The sequence below is a fragment of the Protopterus annectens genome, chromosome 6.part1 (genome assembly GCF_019279795.1).
Source record: "Protopterus annectens isolate FY-2018-M chromosome 6.part1, PAN1.0, whole genome shotgun sequence".
NCBI lineage: Eukaryota > Metazoa > Chordata > Ceratodontiformes > Protopteridae > Protopterus > Protopterus annectens.
The window spans coordinates 405,677,508-405,701,460 of record NC_056738.1 but is presented as its reverse complement, the minus strand read 5'-3'; the positions used below and the strand labels follow the sequence as shown (position 1 = coordinate 405,701,460).

Sequence of the window (23,953 nt, the reverse complement as noted above, 5' to 3'; positions counted from 1 at the left end):
AGGAATAGAAAAGGAACATAACAGTCAAAGAAGGATTGTGAAAGGTTCAAAGGGGATCTAGGCATCATAAATATAACTGCAGAGCAGGAAAATAAGATTAACAAAGACTTATAATTCCAAGTAGAAAAGATATAAAATCACACGTAGAGAAAATGATAAAAGAAGGAATTCTGGTGTGTAAATGTAAATAGTAAGAGCTGATGTTTAGCTTAGACATTAAAAGAAGCAGCAGAATATGATGCCCGTACTAAATGGAGAAGATGGTACATTAAGAAATGATGAAAAGGAATGATGAAAAAGGAGTCTGAGAGGTTAACAGGGAAATCCTGTAGAATTTTACAAAACAGTTATAGAGAACACAAAGCTTGACCTAAGAGGAGTATACGATGAAAGCACTTTTTACCTGAATCTGCACACACAGTAAGTGTTTAGCACTGCCAAAGGAGGATAAAGAGAGCATTGTAAAAATATTAGGCAACAAAATTACGAAAGTCTGTTACCCCCCCAAAAAAATTCAGGTTTAATTTCTTAAAAGAAGACAGTATACAGGTACATTCTCACCAGCAGATATATTTATAGAGAAGATATGGTGATGCAGCTCTAAGAGCTGCAGTTTTCTCATTTGTCATAAAAAATGTTCCTTTTCTCATGATCACAAATTATATTGTAAATAGCCTGTAGGGGATCCAGTGTCTGTCTGCCTGGGATGACATGCTTGACAAGCCACGCTGCTTCGCAAGGGACGGCTTGCACCTGTCACCCCTGGGATTCCGGATATTGGCTAAGGCTCTTGCCACCCCCATAGTGCCTTTTTTAGGCAAGGCTCAAATTCTAAACCTACCACCCTAGAAAACAAAAATGGGAAGAAACTGAGGGTAATGCTGCTCAATGCCAGAAGTCTAAATCTCAAAATGCATGCACTCGAGGCCCTTCTCAGTATGGAGAACATCGATGTCTGTGCTGTAACTGAAACCTGGTTCAAGGCTCCTGAGAGCACCCCGGCACTATTAGGTTTTACCTCATATCATGCCCGCCCCAAAACCCGGACCACACCACAAAAGGAGGGGTGTATCCATATTCATAAAGGATACCCACACCTCCAGGTTGGTGGCAACGCACGAAGCTTCGGAAACCATCCAGGTGCAACTAACCATAGGCAAAACTGCTCTACAAATTGTAGCATGCTACAGGCCACCCTGTCAAACTCAGGAACCCCACACAGCCTTCCTGAAGACACTGGAGGGTATAAATGTATCTCCAAACACCATCATATTGGGTGACTTCAACTACCCGAATATAGACTGGGAACATTACTCAAGCCCTAACTTTCTAGCCCAACGGTTCCTGGAGTTCATAAATTCAAATGCCATGGAACAGCTAGTCACTGTTCCCACGAGAGGAGAAAATATACTAGATCTCATTGTCACAAACATGGGGACAAAATGCTCCACACCGGAAGTATATCCCTCATTGGTGAGATCTGATCATAAACTAATCTCACTGGAAATCCACATACCGCCCCCACCCCAAACAAAAAAGACCATAGTGAAGAACTTCTCTAAAGCAAACTTCACACTACTCAAGACTGGTGTGATATCCTTCAAGGCCCCTGAGCCAGAGGAAACCACAACCCAAGCTGCGGAAGCCCTTACAAATGCCTTCTATGAACACCTCCAGGACTGCATGGATCAAGCAATCCCAAATAAAACCAAGACTCTTTCCACAAAGGGCAAACGTCTAGTCTGGTGGACCCCAGCCATTAACAAACTTTACAATAAGAGGAGAAAGCTATTACATGATAGAACAAAATCCATAAAAGGGAAGTCACCCCTGATCATTATTAGTAAAAAATACGAGCACTCATAAAATCAACTAAGGCCAATTTTGAGAGAAAATTGCCATGGATTCAAAGGACAATCATAAGGCCTTTTTCAGCTATGTTAGGAACCTGGGTGGAAACTCCCAGATATGCTCAGAATTAGTCCAAAATGATACAAAAATCACTGAACCCACAGACATTGCCAACATACTGGCAGACAGGTTCAGTGCAAACTTCACCCCTCTCCCCTAAAGGAGAGATAACTATCCCAGCCGAGTGTAGCCTCCCGGACATCTCAAATGCGCAGGTGAAAGCTGCTGTCTCTAAAGCTAAAAACACAGCATCAATGGGACCGGATGGTGTCCCCGGCTGTGTGCTACACGAGCTAAATGAGGAATTAAACCCGCACATAAGGCAGCTGTTTAATCTCAGCCTTACCACAGGATACGTGCCCAAAGAGTGGCGTACGGCAACTGTGGTCCCACTCCACAAAGGCGGCGCCTCTACGGACCCTGGTAATTACCGCCTCATAAGCTTAACAAGTCTAGTCTGCAAAGCTATGGAGAGGATCATAATGGAGCTCATAGGGGACTTGCAGACATTGGACCTGACCCAGTTTGGCTTTGTCAAGGGAAGATCATGCCTTTTGAACTTGGTCGACTTCTTCGAAACAGTCACCAAGGCCATTGATGAGGGAAAGGCAGTCCATACAGCCTACCTTGACCTTGCAAAGGGTTTCGACACAATACCCCACTCGGGTATTGTAGAAAAACTTACCAGCTTAAATGTAAACCCATATGTCACAAGATGGGTTGCAAACTGGCTTAAGGACAGAACCCACAGGATTAGAGTTGCTGGCGCTGTGTCAGACTCCAAGCCGGTCACAAGTGGTGTCCCACAGGGCTCGGTCCTTGGCCCCCTATTGTTTGGCATCTACTTCTCAGAAGTACAGGCCAACATGGGAGGACTTTGGCTGACAAAGTTTGCAGACGACTGCAAATTGGGCGCCATAGTGGAAAGTGCATCGGACACGGATATCCTTCAGAAGGGACTCACGGAAACAGATAGCTGGTGCCAGGCCATGGCCTGAAGTTAAACGCCAAAAAATGTATAGTCATACCCTTCGGGAAAAACAAGGTAACCCCAAGCTACCATATAGGTGGCAATCCACTAAGCACAGAAGAGGTTATCAGGGACCTGGGGACCCAGGTTGACAGTGGCCTTTCTTTTGACACTCACATTGCTAAAGTGGTTAGAAAGACCTTCTACATTGCCCACCTGATCATGAAGGGATTCACATCCAGATCTAGTGAGGTCATTGTTCCCCTGTACTCTTCACTTATCAGACCAATGATCGAGTGCAATGCCCCACTCGGGATGTATCTCACCCGACATCTGCAGCAATTGGAGAGACCCCAAAAGTTCCTCACCAAAAGGATAAAGGGACTCCAAAATCTGTCATATGCTGCCAGATTGAAGAAACTCCAGCTCTATTCAGTCGCATACCGTCTGCTCAGAGGTGACATGTGCCTGACATACAAGGCCATGTCCAACCCGGAATTAATGGACATGCTCCACCTCAAAAATCCAAATCCACCAAAACCACTAGAGCAAGCGACTTAAACCTTAGCACGGATATAAATAGGACGTGCTGGAGGGATAGATTTATCACTCAGAGACTCCCTATGCTGTGGAATAAAATCCCGGTCCATGTGAGGCAGAGCACCTCGCTGACTCTGTTCAAGAGAAATCTAGACCTGTGGATGGGAGATCGTAGGTTTACCCCGGGAATCATCTCTGTGTCACTGCTGGACAGAGGCACAACAAACTAATGGGCACAGTATTTTTTCATATAAGGGGTGGCGTAAGCCACAAAAATTTGGGCTAGGCTTATAAATGCCTTAGGGCAGATAGCCTAGTATAAACCTATGAACCTACGAACCTATATTTTACTATCTTTGATTACAGAGCAATGTTAAATCAAACATCAGATTAAGACTAGGTAGAATAGTTGATTGAAATATTTTGATTTACATTTTTAGCAATTGCGAGTTATTAAAGTTAAATGTAACGACAGATTGACATGAGCCTAGTTTATTAGCATTGCACAAACATATATTTATAAAATGGTTATATCAGCAATCAGTTCCAAATAAAAACACAGTAAATCCAACCAAGAGTGCACCAGTAAACAACTTTATTGGGTCCAAATAAAAACACAGTATATAACAAAGAAAATGCTTTTCATTGTAAAATGTTATTCCTTAAAGGAAAAATTCAGTTTTGTTGAATAGGTATTTTTCTAAAAAGTACTGTCAAAATTTAACGTTGATGCTAGACTTTAAGATAAATGCTGTGGACCTTAGACTAGAAACTGCAGTTAGAATAAAAGTAAGACAGAGAACAAACAACAAATATGAACTCTTTCTACTGGTTAAGGAAGAATTAACAGAGTAAAGAGATTAACAGACAAGGAAAAAATGCATTCTTTCATATATTTGCTTATGGCTGCACTCCACTAGCAACTTGTATAGAAGGTACTGTAGCAAAAAAGCATTAGAAGAATTTAACAAGTCCATAAGAGTCATTGTTAAAATGAAATATACCAAAAATGTTTAAGTGAAAACAAAGAACTAGGAGATGTAGAAAGAAACAAGGACCAGGCAAGTACAGGACAGTTAGGTTTAGAAATAAGGAGATCATTGAAAAAATGTAAAAAAGAGAATGGAAAGCGTGCTGACGAGATAACTAGGCCATTAAAAAGCTGACAAGAACGACATAAATATTAAATGGGCATTAATATCGTAAACGTTGATGGTAAAGCAAAGAGCAAAATGTATATTAAGATGTTTTCTTAAAATAGAAGATGGAAAGTATCATTTTAAAGGTATGTGGTAGATTGGTGAGAAAAGAAGGGAGACCAGTGGATTGTGTAAAACAAAATAAGAACAATTATTATCAGAGGGTGGTGGGAAATGGAGGCATTTTGCTGTAGTCATGCTTGCATTGTTGTGCATTGGGGAAAAGAATGTGAGCGCCCTAGGTGGATAGCTCTAGAATACAAACCAAGACCAGAGATGATCTTTAATTTAAGAGCAATGGTAAATAAAGTTTCAGTTGTTGGAATTGTGAACAGGAGCAAGGAGTAAGAGAAGTGGTGAGAAAGATGTGGGCCTAGTATGGTGGTAATAGGACAGAGAGGTCATATAAGAAGACGGCATTGCCGGGATAAATATGAATAAAAAGTGACTGGTGGGAGGTAGCAGAGATTAAGAAGAAATATGAGGTATGCAAAATAAGGGAGAGTAAAAGTTTAAAATGAAGGGCTTCCAGGAAGAGAATGCAGAGTACAGACTAAAAGATGATGATGACTGATGACTATGCTAAAGATTAGAATGTTCCATAAAGGAGTATTTAAGGAAAGAAAATGGAGACAAAAGGGGGAAAGGCTAGAGAAAATGGTGACTGCAGAAACAGGACAGCTGAAGTGGAGGAGAAGAAGAAGTGATTTTATATATGACAGTGTTATAAGAATTAGAGGAATAGAGGCAATGGCAAAACTAAAGGAGATGGAATAATATGGGTTGAAGGGTAATGGGAAAAGGAAATATATAACTGTGTAGTTTTAAGTAAGTATGGAGTCTATCTATATCTTCTTCTTCTTCTTTCAGCTTTTCCCGGTTAGGGGTCGCCACAGCGGATCACCTTGTCCGCACATTGAATGGCAGTGGAGTTTTACAGTGTCGAGTTGCCAGCCCGGCGCCCAACCTTCCACAGAAGGCACACTCACACACACACCTAGGGCCAATTCAGAGTGTCCAATCCACCTGCAGCATGTCTTTGGGATGTGGGAGGAAACCGGAGCACCCGGAGGAAACCCACGCGACCACAGGGAGGACATGCAGACTCCGCACAGAAGGCACCCCAGCCGAGGATCGAACCGGAGAACCTCTTGCTGTGAGGCGGCAATGCTAACCACTGCACCACCGTGGCCACCCATGGAGTCTATCTATATAAGGCCGATAAATGAGGATAATGCACATGTGATTCTATTCAGTGTAAGGCTAACCAAGCATTGGAGAAAAGATAGCATATTACGTGAAGGAGTGAGATGTAGATTAGAGAGATTTTAAAAACCCAGTTAAATTATCTGTTGGGAGTATGGGAAAATAGAAGAGGGCCCAAAGAATTCATAAAGTTGTTCTCACCTTAGTAGGATGAATCAAAAAACGCACAGCAAAAAACTGGAAAAAAAAATTAAAGGAAACAAGTGGAATGAACATAACTAGAAATAACATGGTTATGGTTAGAAGATTTATGATGGAATATAAAATAGGAGGGAACTGAAAAAATATGATGGAGGTACAGAAAAAACTGATTATTAACTGAGAAAATTGTAGGTAACATGACTGGATGTCATACAGTAAAGGCATTGGGGTTACAGACTAAAGCTCTCAATAAGGAGGGGGAGGAGTGACAACTCAGGCAAATGCAAAGAATTCAATGTTTTAGATGGGTTTGAGGGAAAGTAGGGTCGGAGAGGACAGCTAAAGCAAGGGCAAAACATGTTACAATAATGGGATAGTGATGAAAGCTTTTCCAACTGATTATGCTTTATTGCGTTGTAAAGTATGACAGACATTGAACATGTCGATAAAAAGTATTAAAAAATAATTTATATATTTCTTTGTTGTCAACTCATGTTGAAGAATGCATTTTTTGTGCATACTATCTGCATTTGAAACTGAAGATTTTCTAAATGCAACCTCATACATTACTGGTCATCTACAGGTACAAGGGAGATGTTACATAACTGCCCACTTAAAAAGAAATTCAGTATGACCTGTCCATCATCCACAAGAACAAATAAGCTTGGTATTTGTTATTAGTGCACATGAAGCTATTTATCTTAGTGATTATCTCCTCAAATGTCATTTCATCTTATATATTATATTGAAAATACTTTTTCTTTTCCAGGTGTTCTAAAAATGGCAATGTCTCGGAAGAAGATGTTACTTTTCTTTATGGCTATAACAACCCTTAGTTTTCTTCTGCACCAAAGTGGACATCTCACTTGGTAAGTACTGGAAGAGGGCTATCATTGTTTTAAGGGCAGTTCTGAATGGCTAAATGATGATTGTATGCAAAATAGTTATAAGAACACATATGCAAGAACATCAGTCTGCAGCTTGACTGGTGAAACTTTACAGAGAAATAGCAAAATGCATTTTCTGGTGTAATCTCCTCTGTAAAATACAGCAAGGATGCAGTAGCTTTACTGTTTTGGAAGTTTCTGTTGTCTACACTTCAAGCCCAACAATATACAGAATGCTGCAAATAAATAAATGCTCCAGTGCATATCAAAGCATTCAGTCCCTGCACTTGTTTAGAAGACCAATAGAATCTCAAATGTATTACTGCAAAGATAACCAGTCAGTTGTGTAAATAAACATGTATGCCAATTGCCAGTCTTCCCTAGCTTTCCACAGTACTGATGTACAATCCTGTGAGAGTCTAGGGTCTAGTTTCTACATGGCCTATAGGATTCTTATGTCAAGGTGTATCCCTAAGCTTAACCAAATACTTTTGTGCAGTACCACCACCCTGCCCACCCAAGCAACTTAAGTGGTTAGTCTCTGGCAGTTGTCCTGTTTATCACTTACTATAATGTCCCTGATCATGAAAAGTAAAACCTGTACTTATCTGTAGCAGTGTAATGTAGCTCTCCCTTTGTATTAGCATGGTTTCTCTCTCTGGTACTGTATCAATGCCTTCCTTAGATCCATTATCCTCAATTGTGTAATACTTTCATATTGTAGGTATCCCATCTCAATCCTCAGATAGTTAGTGCTAAAAACTGAAAGTTATACTTACCTTTGATAATGTAATGGTATTGCTTTTGCTACTTATATTCCAAGACAGAAACTGAAAGTTAAATTTATCTTTGATACTGTAATGGTACCACTATTGTTTCTTTTATCCACATCAGTACTATAGCATCTTGCTTCCTAGCACTACTGATTATGAAACTATGTCCTTTTATCACTGGTAGTTGTCTTGCCATCCTTTACTTAGTTATGTATGATGTTCTGCTTTCTCCCCATAAAGAACCATCCAATTGTAATATCATCATTCCTCAGCAACCACTCACCAACTTCCTAATGATTATGGTCATGAATCTGCTCAGTCATAGTTCCACCTATGTGATATTTAATTTGGATGATAAAATGATGAACAATTTGTCTTCAAACTTTAAACCTAGGCATTATATTTAGCTTTCTTTTTTTTTTGTTTAATAATATGAGAACACTAAATAAATATGAAATTATAACCTGGTTCACAGGGAGGCACCATGACATAGCAGTAAGCATTCCTGTTTCACAGGGCTTGGTTCTCCAGTTTGGTTCTCAGTTGAGGTTCTGCATAATGTCTGCTCTTCCTCCCTGTGCATTTGTGTTCTTTTTTATGTCTTTTTATCAGTTGCTCCAGTTTCCTCTTACATGCCAAGGATGTGCTGTAAGTGAATTGAAAGCCAAACAAGCTGGAATGTGGCAAATGCACAAACCCAAAACTAACTACAACAGCAAATATGTTGTTCTCTGTAAGTGAATGTAAGTGACCTTCCAAATTGTCTGCTAGTGTTACTGCTGTGTGTTACTGTGTTTGTACCTCTTGCAATAGGCTGCCATCCCATCCTGAATTAATTCTCTACCTTGTACCCATTATGGGCCAGGATAAGCTACAGGTGACCCTGAATTAGATTAAGTGGATAATTAATTGGAAGACAAATTAATCTGATAGACTTTGCAGAGTCAGTTTTATGAGACTAAAAATATCCCAGGTTATTTTGGCCAAATGTTAAAATACCTTTCTTCACCACTTATATTTATTTCAGTTAATCCATCTCACAAGACAGAAGAATGACTCTGACCAGTTCAAGATGTGAAGGTAACAGTCTGAATGATTCTATTGATTTTAGGCAGGTCCGTAAGTCTAACCTCAATGCATGCAAGATCATGGGCAAATTATATCTGCATTTCTCAGTCAACTGGATTTGTTACAGGATGATCCTGTATACATAAATACAAGAAAAAGGCAAAGAAAAAAGTTATGTGCCCCTTGACTTCACCATTGCTAAAAAAATAAATTCTCCATGAATTTATCCATTTCTATCTCTGAAGGAGTCCAAGAATTCCTTGATTCCTTGATTATGGAACTGGAAATGTGTTATGAATGACATTTTCTCAGCAGTTTCTTTCTTCCGTTTACTCTTCTACTCTTCATTTAAAATGTTCATTTAAAATGACTGCCTCAACCTCAGTTACAAATGATTTGGTCAAATCCAAGCAAGCAACCATTTCCAAAAGATTTGTATGCATTGATCCCTATCACTTGTACCTTTCTACGAGGCATAGAAAACTGTTGTGTATGTTGCACTGCAAGCTATAAAAGCACAGCTTCTTACTCCTTTGTCCTGTGAATTCTCTCTAGTCATTTTGCCTCATTTTTCTCCTTTGAAGGCTTACAGTGCATGTATTGCTAAACAGCTTAATCATAGCAGATGGACTTCTAGTAAAAAAAATTTCTGCAGTCTTATTATCCCTTGGCACAGGCTTCTTGACGGTAAAGTTATTGTGTGTGATTATACTGTCTGATATTCAAAGATGGATAGCTAGTAGTGTTAATTGTCTAGAGAAAGTGTCCTTAATTCCATCCTAGCTGCACATAATGGAGCTACATCTGCATCAAAATAAATAAATAATATGCGTTAACATTTATTTCAGATGCACCTCTAGTTCCATTACATGCACTTGAGACAGAACTAAACTAAACTTATCAGCTTGCATTGAATAAAACCAAGCAACGGCATTTGCTGACTTTGAATGTCAAAGCAGATTTTTACACCCTAACATATTCTGAATGATTTTCCCATTTAGACAAATGGGTGTTTGTTTATTTTACTTCATTAATGTCATCACAAGTTTTTTATTTTAATATCAGACTAATTTATTCTTTATAACACATTCATTCATTAATTTCTTCCATTACTACTTGAAATTTGTCTTATTTCTGGGTGTATATTTAGTATAAAATAAACTTATACTTTTTATTCCATAAAGCTTTAAAATACAAAAGTTGCATATCTTTTAATGTTATTGGTTTCATCTGGCCTTTATTTAGAATCACATTATCTTTTTTATTGCAATTTTATATTTAAAATCTTGCAGTAACCTACTATTTGTCACATCAAGATATCCTTTGCAGAATGTACAACTCTCCTGAAACACCCAAAATCAGTACATAAAAAGAAGTAGCCAAAGAACCTTGGATGCTGTGCTGTGGTACTGAGGAATTATAAGCAGACTGCATATTACACCATGCAGTCCACTAATGACAATACAGCTGGACTATAGCAGACAGATTTTATTTATTTATTTATTTAACATTTGTTAACTGGGAAAGTCCGACTTGGAATAAAGCCAATTTTCAGGAGAGGCCCAGGGAGAAATGCTCCAGACACATGTCTTTGTAATGTGGGAGGAAACAGGAGCATATTTGCTAAAATGATTAGACTTACAAAAAAATAGTATATGAATGATATGATTGTGTCAGAACTTACTCTGCTTTAAATAATGAGGTCACCCAGACATGTTGGACTTAATTAGCTATTGCAAGGTGGAACTGATAATGCAGTTTACTAGTTAGATATGCTAGATATTGAGAATTATAAGCTGATCATTGATTATAACCTGCTTATTATATGTTCGAGATATGGATACCAAGAAATTTACATAGAGCATAGCTTGAGAGGTGAATCCATCCATCATGAGAACTCATAATTAAGGGTTATGATCTGATCATAATTCTGTGTAGTGCATGGATTTTTATCTGCTCCATGTATTACAAGTTACAGAAAAAATAGCATTGTTTTGCCAGTTTCAAAGCCATAAAGCACTTATCGTGCACCGTCAGAAAGACACTGTAACTCAGTCTCCTATGTTTGCACTCACCTTCCATGCCTCTGAAGTGTGCACATTTTCACAGGAAGTCCAGATTTTTTTCCTCATATGTCTGGTTTGTTTCTAATAAAATCTGTGGTTTTCTGACAAATCACTGAGGACTGAAGTCACTAATGACATACATACTAGGGGCTCTGGGGTGAAGAATATTGATCTCTACTAAATACTAAATTGTTGAATACAATCATATTAACGAGACATGCATATTTTACTTACAGAACTGAGGAGTCAAGAAAATGCAGGTGAACACAACGCTTGTTATTCTAGCAACTTTCTAAGTTTATAAGAGGAAGTCAGGAACCAGTTACTGACACAGACAGCAGGGAGAAAGAAATCTTCATTGTCATTTGCTGGTTAGTACTGGCAGATTTGACTGACTAGTGCAAGACTTCACCTTAAAAGTTAAGCATTGCTGCTTCACATTTGCTACGATTATTGTTGTACTGTAGTGTTTAACTGATTTGTCTTTTTCCAGTAATTGAAGTGTAATCACCTCGCTCATCGCATTTTACACGTTTATGGGCAAACTGTAAAAGCTTTTAATACAAGTTGCTTCGCTTCACCTTTGACATTAAGCTGATTGATTTATATTAATTGTTACGCTCAATTCATTCAGGTTTACTTAACACAGAAGTTATTTATTGCTTAGTCTATCAGATTTCTGTTTCAAGTACTGAAAATTTCAGATAATCAGGTCATTTTTCATGTAGACAGCAGCATACAACTGGACAAAACAATGTACTTGAATGCATGTCAGTTGTTTGAACCTGACGCATAGCATGCACATATAAACACACATTAATATGCATTACTTTCCAGCTTGCATGTACTTCAGCTTACATTCTCTTGGCTGGCACTGTCCCAACAATTATTTTTGATTATTAGCAATACATGTTTTGTTGCAGTTTTTATTATGGCCCTTTAGTACATTAGCTATGAATAATATGGCAGGACAGCTTTGTACACATCTGTTTTATATTTTAATTTTGAATTCTACCAAGGTATTTAATCATACCCTGGGATTCATGAATGATTGTGTATGCTTCGCATGAAGCCTACATGATGTTTATGTGTAGGCTCTGCGAGAAGCCCATGAGATGTTTATGTTTTAATACAATGAGCAGCAGCGCTAATCGCATATGCATGCTCTCACCACACTAACACAAATACAGGCACATTTTCATGGCCAGCAACAATGTTGGTGGCCAGGAAACTGTGTTGAGCAGCACGAGCATATGCAGAAATAAACAGGTTTGGCTATGGACAAACATGTTAAGCATGCTCGCACGGACAGGACAAAGAGCCTTATAAGTGAAATGATGCATACAGTACACAGGCAGGGAAAGTGCGCTGTGCATATAAATGAAACATATGAATACAAAAATAAATATGAGGTGATATGAAAAGGCAATGGCAACAGCAGTACATGGATTATCAGACAGGAAACATTTACTGAGGACAATGTGCACAGAAATCAAAGAGATGTATGCAAAAATATATCGGAGGGGAGGGTAAATGTTCTAGTATGATAATTGATGTGAAAGTGCTTATATCACAAAGACAAGTTTGTAGTAATAAAATTTCACAACACACGTCAGAATAAATAATAGTGGTCACTATTTCTGAGCAAATGTATGTAAGTAAAAGAAAACATGAAATTATAGGATGTGTCAATTACTCAAAATCACATTGTAACAGAGGAGAATTATATGACATATGAATGTCATTGGCATGCTGAGTTGAGATGACAGCTACAATATAGACAATGAGATATGTGCGCAGCATGCATTGCTTCCATGTAACATGTAGGAAAATAGGAATAAGTCAGAAGCCACAATCACCTTTTGCAAGAGGTGAACCCATGTTGCCAGTGTCAACACTGACCTGTGTATTAACTGTGTACACCACAGAAAGAGGCCTAATACATGTATGAGGAGGAGGATCACCCTTGAAAGGAATTACGCACCCCAAGAGATGCAAACCCCATACCATGATACAATGCATTCTCCCCAGAACTGTGTATTGTCAGCATTTGCCACAGGAGGTAGCAATGGGTATTGTGACAATCAAATTAAATTAGTGTGCAAATTAAAAAAGGATACCTGATAATGAATGTTATAGCATGTCAGACTGATGGCAATTAAATGAGAATGCTCATGTGCACACAAATGTGATCAGTCCTATATCAGTGTTCAATGGTCAAGGATGGCTTCAGTGTATGTCAGTGTACATACCACACAAGAACTGGCACAGACATGAGTACACCACAGTTCTCAATGCATGTGCCAAGGTAACACTTTTACCATTACATTAGCAGAATAAATGTGTAATTTCAGGAAATCCAATGCTACAGTCACATGTGTTTATGTAACATATGAAGGGGTAACACTGACATGATGTAATGGCTGTTGCGTGGCATCAGTATGTACACACAAAATGGTTGCCTGTGCTAGAATTGAACATCAAGCTGTACAACTCCTCCACATAACAAGATGACTATTAATTACATTCACCGCAGTGGAAATGTTATCACAGCTATTGAAGTCCATCTATGTGAAGTAATTCAATCAGCTGTACTTTATCTGCTAAAAGTTGATGGGAGCGATCTCTGCCCTTCTACACATACAGAGTGTGATTGGAGGGATATCTTTCATGTGGAACAGTTAAGGACACAAATGATAGCAGTCATTCAGTGCTTCTCTGGGACAGTTGCCTCAGCATTGAGAAAATCAACACCATAGTGGAAGCATTGAATGTGTCATGGTATAAGTGCATCACCAATTGTCATAGTGTTATGTAAAAGCATTACATCATGTGTATGAATCGAGGATATTGCTGTATGTCAGACAACATTGCCTGATGTTAGGTATACCCAAACACACCTGTATCCTCCTGCTGTTGTCACTGTGACGGTAGAACAATAATGTACAGTGTGGATGTCCTTTGTCCTAAGGAGATGTTTTACTACAACTGTGATGTAATGACCATCTATTCAAATGACAGCATCAGTCTTCAATACAGCCTTTCCAAAGTAAATGTAGAGTAAACTCTTGCAACAGGAAACATCTACTCCTGAACATAGCTCATGTGGGTGACAGTGCTGTTAACAACATATACATTGACTGTAAGCAGTGACATTAGGATTTTAACTATATAGTTAACATCACAGGCAAATGAAGGCTTGCTGAAACACAAGGGCAACTACAAATTTATTTGACAACTGTGACACTGCACATTTCAATGGATGAAGTCACCATTGTGTATTACCTTCATGTTTCCACTAAAAAGTGGTTGCAGAGCACACTGTATAGATATACCTAATATATGTATTTGCAGCCTGTTCTGCACAGTAAGAGGAACAAACACACAACCACAGATGACAGTCCTTCCTATATTCAAACTTCCTACCTAAACAACCTACACACAAGTGTATTGTATGCACAAACCACAGGAGAAATTTGAGTGCATGTGAGCCATACTGCATCTTTGAAAGGATGACATCAGCTGTGTCATGAAAAGGAGATGTGTGTACAAAAATGACTGCTACAGCTATGTTGAATTCTAAATGTCAGTACTAAGAGGTGTACCACACTCTAGCATCCATTTACATTCTCTCACACACCCACACAAACACAGTCAGGAAAGTCTTGTTGTATTCAAACTCCCTGTCTATAACTGACACAACCTACACAGACGTTTATTATATCCATGCACCACAGGAGAGGTCTGAATTTTGTGGTGTGAGAGTGCATTATTGAAATGACCTCATCAGTGTGCTGCAGACAGTATGTATATGTAGAGAGAGTGAATACCAAACAGTGCTTAATTTTGCAATGCAGGAGGGATAAAGCATGATGATTTTTGTATATCAAGGCTGTATGTGAGTGAATATAATTTGTAAGTGTTAGTGCTGCAGTAAAGAGCCAACTGTCCAGAACCAAGTGGTCAGTTAGTCACACAGTTCACTACATTTCACATCAGTACATTACACAACTTCCATGTAATGAAGCAATATCCAGTAGCAATACTTGTTTTTGTTCCAAATCATTTCCAAAAGCTCAGTGTTGACAAACATATTTTTGGGAAGGCTGGCAAAGTGTTGGTACATGAATCATGATACTCTGATATGTTGAAATGGGACTGTGAAGTACCAGTGTGTTTAGTGGTGTTCCGTATGTTTTATAATACCTTTCCGTGTTAGTTCCAAATCTCAGTTCAAAAATGAAATGTTCTTCTTGCCTTCCCCATTTTGCAGAGTTCTCTGCTAATGAAAACAGTGAAAGACTACATTTGGTGTGCCTTCTACAGTGCAAACATGCTTAGCCTGAAGCATGGCCATCAGCACTCTAGTTAGTGGAGAAAATTCACCTATCATAGCTTTCTCTGTAGCACAAAATGTAAACTCACTGAGATAAATGAAAAAGCAGAGTTGAAGCAGGGTTTGACTGCATTATGCAAATGATTTTACAAAGAATATGATTATTGTATTAACTTTTCAACATGACTTTAAGAATACCTAGGAATTGCTATTATATATATGTTTCTTGGGAAAATTCTATATGTAATAGCTACTGTTTTTTATGCTTACTACACATAAACATGCTTCAAGGGAAATCACAAGTTAACTGGATTTATAATGAGGTATAATGCAAACACTCACCCCATTATGCAATAATACCTGAAGTACAATTTATCATGACACACTACAGTTACATATTGCCAAATGTCATGCAAATACTGAGCACCCCAACTAATAAAACAGAAGGGGCTTAGAGTGATACATAGGCAACTCATTCACAGGAAAGACTTTTATAAAACCAGACAGTATGAGCTTTACTTAATGATGGATATGAACCATTGTCAAGAAGAAAAATTATGTCTACATACTTGACCATTATCTCTAGATCCCACCAAGCAAATTCTACTTCACACATGTCAAAGTCACATATTTTAAGGGACAGTGATACCCTATGTAGTCAATGGAAGATGTAGGTTTCATACTTCAGCAAAGCAATGGCAGACAGACAGTGCAATAATGTTACATTTACAACAATTAGCCTGATGAACAGTCAACAGTACAAAGGGCTGAGGGAGAACAGATAAAGATAGACATAGATGTAAAGATGTTATGGGTCAATGTACATTTTAATAGTGTGATCTCAGTATTAGTCAGGCTCTGTATCTGTAAGTGATGGTTGTGGTGGTGAAGAAGCTGTAGGACAGGCAAAAACTGATGCTGACATTGGTAGAGTAAGGGCGGTTTAATAATTTGTTCTTATGTGCATTGATGTGTTTGCAAATGCGTTTTTGCAGGTTCTACCTGACATAGCCGAAACCACACAACACCGACAACCACATCACCGACACCACATATTCGACAGTCCATAAACACGAAACCACACATAACCAATAACCGACGGTACACAAACACGAAACCCCATACACTGCACACACCACAATAACAATTATTAAAAACAAAACACATCCCCATTCCACAAACCACACACACAACACAAGCACACCAAAATCCTTACAAGCCCACACTAAACCTTACCCTAACCCTAAGGTCCGTCACTATCGCACGCACTACCTACCCCTCCCTAACCCTAACTCACTTAACCCGCTCCCTAACCCTAACTCACTTAACCCACCCCTATCGCTCCCTAACCCTAACTCACTTAACCCACCCCAACCCTAACTCACCTAACCCACCCCTATCCCCACAGACCGTCAATCTCCACACTTACCTGCCTACCGCATACTCACACAGCCTTTCCCCATGTCGGCATCCTCGGCGTTGGTGTTGTCATCCGTCGTGTCGGTCTTCTGCATTGTCGATGTTCTGCCACTCGTGATTCGCGTCGGTCTTCTTCGTTTTCGGTCTTCTGGAGCTCCGAATTCCGCTGTCGGTCTTCTGCGCTGTCGACGAAGTCAGGTAGAACCGTTTTTGCAATACTATTCAAAATTTGTTCTTCAGAGTTTGCTAATGGCTAAAATTTAAGATGTATGTCATTAAAGATATCATAGAAGTATAACTTCACAGTAAGAAATAATGTGACATGCATCTGGACTTGAACCCTTGAAGCAGTAGCCCAAAAGCAGTCTTTAGGCAAGTGATTTATTTCAATACCCCACAGAGGACATTGCACTATGTTACATCCAGTAGTCAAATTACTGCTTTAGTAACTATTTCAAAGTATTACCTTTATTCTGCCTTTACTCTGTATTCCAGTAGCATGGCATGCTTAAGCAACTTTGCATGAGGATAACCAAACTACTCAGTGTGATGGCAGAACTAAGTAGGTTTTGCCATAGGACATGGACAGCTATTCACCATCACTCAGAACTGGTGTGCAGTGCCACTGTCTACACAAATGCTGAGGCAAAATAAGTAAAGACTTTCTTATGGACCATTTCTGGCTGTGTGTGTTGTGTTTGATTCTATTTTTTGACCAGATTAAATGTGTGAAAAAGGGGTTGATAGGAAAGTGGTGAAATGGGTAATCAGAGGGGAGGACACAGGGAAAAATAGAGGAATTGCAGGAAGGCAGTGTGAGAGAACTATAGCTATCCACTTCTTCACAACATAGATGCACAAGTATAGCCAAAATTTACTGAATTTGGACTCTCACCACACCAAAGTTAGGTGACATCAAAAGAGTAATGTTGTACAGACAATTGTACCAAATCAAGTGTGTTGACAAAAATACGTAGGTGAAGTGGAGAGCTATGTATAGGTCATTATTTTTTTGTGGGACAAGTACCCATTTTTTACTCTTTGTTTTTCTTTCAAAGAGAGAGGAATGTTGGGGAAGGTGCTTAGGAATGTTAGGTGAGGAAGCAAGTGCAGACATACAGAACAAACCAGACAAACAAGGATGATGATGGACACAAAAGGTTGGGGACACCATGAATGGGGATAGGTAAAGGACATCAGAAGTGCACCCACGGTAAGCCTGAGAACTGTGAGAGTCTAGTCCTCACCCTCAGCACTGTTATTGCTGTCTTCTGTCTGTTTCCTGTGTCAGTGCCCAACATGGCATCATCCATCATCTTTGCAATGTGATGAAGCACCTTTTTGAAATGGCCAATTCAGGAACCAAGGCCCCTTTCCATAGTACCTTCCTACCAGCCTTGTCAGCTCTTAGGTGACAAAATCACCAACTCTGCCAATACTACTCAAGGAGGGTACCAGTGCACTAACTGCCAAGGCAGAACTATCTGATGTGGATGGGCCAGGTAAAGCAGGGGTTGTGAAGGTAGCTCTGACAGCTTGGGACTCTGAAGTGCTGACATTTTTAAACATATAAAATATACCTCCATCACAAAAAAAAGAGGCAAGGGGTTGGGTGAGACAAAAGAGAGAGAGAGAGAGAGAATTAGGTCAGTGGTATATCACAAAACTATATAATTTCAGACAGTGAACACTTATGCTTACCCAGTCTGTACACTATTGCCACATCCAGGTGTGATGGGAAGGTTTTATTTTTTTGTGCCATTAATCAGTTGCACTGCTCTGATATCATTAATACCATTTTTTATTACAGTGTTGCCATATTGCACAGAATTTTAGTAGTTGGTAGGCTTACATTAAGACCTGATGTGTATGTACTCTGTGCTTCTCTGAGGTGACTTAACCTCTCTTGATGCACCTCATGGTTTGCTGCAATGTCTTCAGTAGCTGTACAAAACAGAAAACAAGAAGAAACAGGAAAGTGTATTGAATAACAGTCTTGTCTGGGTTATATCATTTAATACAGATAGGTCAGTATACTTACACAACTGTAGGATGTCAGCAGTCTTAAACTCCTCCTCCCATTGGCTAAGGAGGGCCTTCTTGCACCTTTTCAAGTCACTATAGTGGTGATGACAATTCTCTCCACTGCTTGGTATGCCAGTGGCACTGGAGACAGCCTTGGCTACTCTGTTCCAAGCCTCAGTCTTATACTGAGACCCAGTGTAGCCCCCCTGTAGTAGCCTACAGCTGTAGTGCTTCATGAAAAGTGCCACAAAAATCCTGAACTTCTCCACACCCCACCTCTCTGCTGCAAATTTAGCTCCAACATCTCCCACTCCAGCCATGCCTGCAATTCATAGGATGAATTTGTGTCAAATTACAGTCTCATGTTTAACAGCTAACGAGCAAGGGCACACAACCATGACAACTGCATTTGTGCAATGGCAAGCACAAAGACACACTAGTAAGCAAGGCGGAAGGCATTTTATCAAATAGCAATGAATATCTGAGACATAGCAGTGAGATTTGCCATGTGTGATGCTGAACGTATCTTTACTTTTGTAAGATGGTCAACACTGACAGCCTCAATGGCTTGCCCTAAACACAGAGTTGGGGTATGTGCATAGAGAAGATGATTTTCACTTAAGTATTCTGCCCACCATAGGTAGTACATTTTTAATTCATTATCATTATCATTATCATCCTGCTTGAACAATTACACACATATTCAACTGTGCTTCATAAGACGGCATAGTGGTGCAGTGGTAGCATTGTCACCTCACAGCAAGAGGTTCTCTGGTTCGATTCTCAGCTGGGGTGCCTCCTGTGCAGAGTCTGCATATCCTCCCTGCGTTCATGTCGGTTTCCTCCGGGTGCTCTGTTTTTCTCCCACGGTACAAAGACATGCATCTGGAGCATTTCTTCCTGGGCCTCCACTGAAAATTGGCTCGTTCCAAGTCAGACTTTCCCGGTTAACAAATGTAAAATAAAATAAAATAAATAAATAAAACAAGTAAATTATTTATGTGATTTGCTACTTAGAAAAATTTCAAAGCATTAATGATACATTTCTTGCAATAAACATAATTATGATAGTCGTTTATATGTATTATTACTTTCCTAATCAAAATATTGTTAGAAAAAAAGTGTAATCTGGATTTGAAAGCTGGATCTTCTGAGTGTTAATTGGAAAGTCAGTGTACTTATACCTTGTGCCACAGTGAAAGCTTGGTTAATAGCTGGATTTTCTCCACTAAGTATTGTCCAGAGTGCTGATGGCTGCGCATCATCACTAATCCTGTTTGTGGTACAGAAGGCTGCCCAAATAACATGCTTCACATTTTTCCTTAAGCAGGTAAGTTTGATTGCATGCCACTCAGCACTGAGCAAGTGCATAAGGCAAAAAACAAAAAAAAAAACAGCATATAAACGTATGATGGAAGTGATTCCTACATCTGGAGTAGTCATTTCCACAGTCCCTTTACACTATATGGATTTGAAACCCAGAAAAACTGCGTAAAAGGTCCAAAGTCACTGCATTTACAGCTTCTGCCACAGAAACAGGTATACAAAAAATGCACATCAGTCACTCATTAGAAATACTCTGCAGCAGTGACAAACATGTTTGTGCTAATGCAAATTAGTGCAAACATGTTTGTCGCTGCTGCACAGTAGTGACAAACATGTTTGCGCTAATGCAGATTACAGAAATGAAATTGTTCTGTTTCCCTCAACTGTAAGCCCTGTTGGTGCTCTATTGAGTGCTGACATTACACAGGCAAAAGAACATATGTAACAATTTGTACTCCACACAATTTAATCTTACTGCTGTTTAGAGTGCTGTAGCAAAGCACACCTATGCAAATGTGAAATGCAGTACTGATGGCAAGACCAGTTACATTTCTCAGGACTGTCGCTCACTGCCTCGAAGTGCTGCCAGTCAACAGTGCACTCTGCCAAAATGCACACAAATGAGGCACACAAAAAAAGAAGAAAAAAGTAATAAACAATTGTCACTTGTAACACACATAGAGCAGTAAATATGAAAAGGCAGGATTTTGAAGGTTTTCTAGGTTTGAGTGTGGTACAACCTGATCATATGCTCAGAAAATATGCATTAACTCTGTCAGATGCCACACTATCTGGAATTGAATCCTTAACTCAGTGCAATAAAAATACACTCAGTTATGTTTCTTATCCCTCTTTGCCACCAACACAGGACTAGAAAATGTTACTTTCTCATGTCCTTAAACAAGTCTAGAGCAATGCCATACTGACCAATACTGTACAGTAATAATAGTCCACACCATTTTAATGTCAGTTAGCCAACACTCCAGCTACTTCATCTGTTTATTTTATGAACATCTTCCTCTCCTCTCAGCTTAACTGCAGAAATGCAATGTCATGGCCAATTGCATCTTTGTTTCAATGTGTAATATAGCTGATCAGACAGATTTTAAGCAGATGACTACAAGGATGTTAGTGTTGCTAAGCTTGTTCTTATAGCTCTCAAGGTGCTTATACCTTTTTATTGTAAGTCTGTTCAGCATGATACAAAGCCAGCATGATACAAAGCTTTGAGCGAGAACAGTCACTTCAGTATTGCTTGTTGTTAGTGCAATCAGAAACAGCTGTAAGCCATTTTCCACTAACAATTGTTATTGCTTCTTCCTGCATTCCTAGGGTGTGTGCATGCAATCAAAAAAGCAAGCTACATCATGCTTATATCCCCTACATCAAGTGATTTATTTGGTATTCAGGATTGCTAATGATTTCACACCTCATTTGCATTTTCACAGTGACGTTCATCGTGCATACAGCTGCAGTCATTACAGATGGGTTATCCTGCCGTCAGGCGGGTCCTCGGTCAGCCGAATTCCTAAGTCTAGGTCTGGCTTCGGTTGTCGTCGCTTCTTCCCTGATGTCAGTACGGCAGGGGTATAAAAGAGGCAGCCAACGCCATTTTCTTCAGTCTTTCTTGCCGTGCGGTGCCCAAACCAGAAGCAGTTCGCAAGTGCCGGTCGGCCAGCTCCTGAGATTTACGAAAGTATTTCAGCCGAAGTCTTCTTTAAAGCTAAGTACCTCGTTGGGAAAACTTTTCTTGCCTCAGACCAATGTCAGACAAAGTTAATAATTGCATTTCTTGTGGGAAGCAAATACCACACAAGGATTTCCACTCTTTCTGTATACCTTGCTTAGGGCCAGATCACGACGTCTCGGCCTGCCGTTTTTGTGCTAGGTTCAACAAGTGCACTATTAAGCGACGGGCGGAGTTCGTCCTTCATTATTTTGGTAAAAAATTTAATTATATCATGTCGTCGGATACACCAACACCAGTTTTAAGCAAAAGACGCAAATACAAGGACCGACATCCGAGGTCTGCACCGAGTACTGAGACCACACTTAGGCCGACTACCGGTTCTCCGATTCTCAGCGAGGCACATACGCAGCCCCTGACTACCGATGAAACTATTTTACCGGTGACTTCAGTACCTGAGGTCGCAGGCTCCTCGGTCTTCATTCCCATTGCAGATACCGACACCACTTTTGGCGGGGAAACTGAAAATTTAGTCAGGCCTGCCATTTCTGAAGGCGTCTTCAGGCCTTCCACCTTCTCTATTAAATCCTTCACTAAATCTAAAGCTGCCATGAAAACTAAAAAACAGGGTCTCAGACCTCCTCTCAAGGCCCCATGCCTAAAAAGCAGATGCTTAAAATGGCTGAGGATTTGATAACTCTCATCAGGGGTTCTCAACACCCCCTCTGACAAAAGACCCAGATTGGAGGAAGACTACCCTTCCTCAGACCAGGCTTCTATTACCTCAGACCATTCTGAGGACCAGGATTATGCCTATTCCCCTTTCGAAGACTCTGATGCTGAGGAGTCTATTCCCTCGGTCTCCCTCCCTGAGGACTACTCTTTTGGGGAAACCCTGCATACATTGAGGGAACACTTCCCCTGGGAAGGCCAAGATTACTCAGATTCCAAGAAAAGGCTCAGGGAATTTCTACTGCTCCCCCAGCATAGGCCCCTGGCTATCCCTCCTGTTTTAGATATTTTGGATGATGTGTATGCAGAAGCCAGCCTTAATCCAGATTCTTTACCTCCAGCCCCTGTTAAACCAGACAGGTTTGATTCTCACCAGTTCCTTTATAAAAGCCATACTGCTGACCCAGAAACAATTTCACAGGGTTCCAAGAGAATAAAGGCCTCTACTGCTAAAAACCCTTTGCCTTCAGAGAGATATTCCAGAGCATTAGAAAGGTGGGGGAAAAAGGTGTATACATCTGCCACTTTAACCATGAGGGAATTAAACTGTCAATTTCATATGTTAAAGTACCAACAGTTTTTGTTATCTCAACTGAAAAGTAAAATGACACAAACAAAACAGAACAACCAGATTTGAAAGAGTTGCAGGATTTGTTGCATGGAGCAGAGCAAGTGGGTAAACATACCTTGCAGTGTGGTTTTGATGCTTTAGAGGCCTCATGTAGAGCTGCTGTCACGGGGTCTGTTACACGTAGACATGCTTGGCTCAAAGAGCAAACCTTACCAGATCATGTCAAAGCAAAGTTATTAGATGCACCACTTCAAAAAGATGTATTGTTTGTAAGCTGAGGAGGTACTAAAGAAAATGGAGGAAAAAGCGAAATCTATGCAAACAGCGAAAGATTTCTTGCAGGTACAACCTCCACGCTTCAGCAGAAACTGGCCTTCATAAAATTGGTCCTTTCCAGCCACGGACAGACCTCAAAGGGGCAGATACAGACACCCAAGGGGTAGAGTACAATGTCAAGGATCTTACAGAGCTAGACAGTGGCAAGCACCAACCCCAAGAGGTGGAGAAGATAGATCACAGTCATTTAGAAAACAGACACAATGACTTCCCCCTATGCCTGCCAAACAAAGCTTTAATGGCAGCACCTTTGGGCGGAAAACTGGCATTATTTTCAAATAACTGGTACATTGTTACAAAAGACAAATGGATTCTGGACATTATAGACAGAGGCTACAGGTTCCACTTTCACACCCTTCCAAAAATGAGAGGCTTGCCAAACCTGCCACAAAATCATAGGGCAGAGGCACAAAGACAAATTTCCGCTCTCATGGATATGAAAGCGATTCAAGAGGTACCTGCAAAAGAACAAGGTCAAGGTTTTTATTCCAGACTATTCCTGGTACCAAGGAAAGACAAAGATTGGAGACCCATCTTAGACCTATCCATCCTAAACACATATCTACAGGTGCCAAAATTCAAGATGCTCACATTACAGCAGCTTCTTCCCATGCTGGGCAAGGAGTCTTGGCTGGTAACACTGGACCTCAAGGAGGCATACCTGCATGTCCCTATCAGACAAGATTGCAGAAGATAGCTC

At 39.9% G+C, this 23,953-nt stretch overlaps 1 protein-coding gene across 5 annotated transcripts in view; it reads left to right on the top strand.

Annotated features, from left to right (window-relative positions):
• Positions 1-23,953, top strand: part of GAL3ST3 (galactose-3-O-sulfotransferase 3) — a 508,852-nt gene that overhangs the window by 407,352 nt on the left and 77,547 nt on the right. For all 5 annotated transcript variants that reach the window (XM_044075823.1, XM_044075826.1, XM_044075827.1 and 2 more), the window contains one exon: positions 6,797-6,896. In XM_044075823.1, the coding sequence (XP_043931758.1) occupies positions 6,797-6,896 (100 nt within the window). The remainder of the gene's footprint in view (positions 1-6,796; positions 6,897-23,953) is intronic.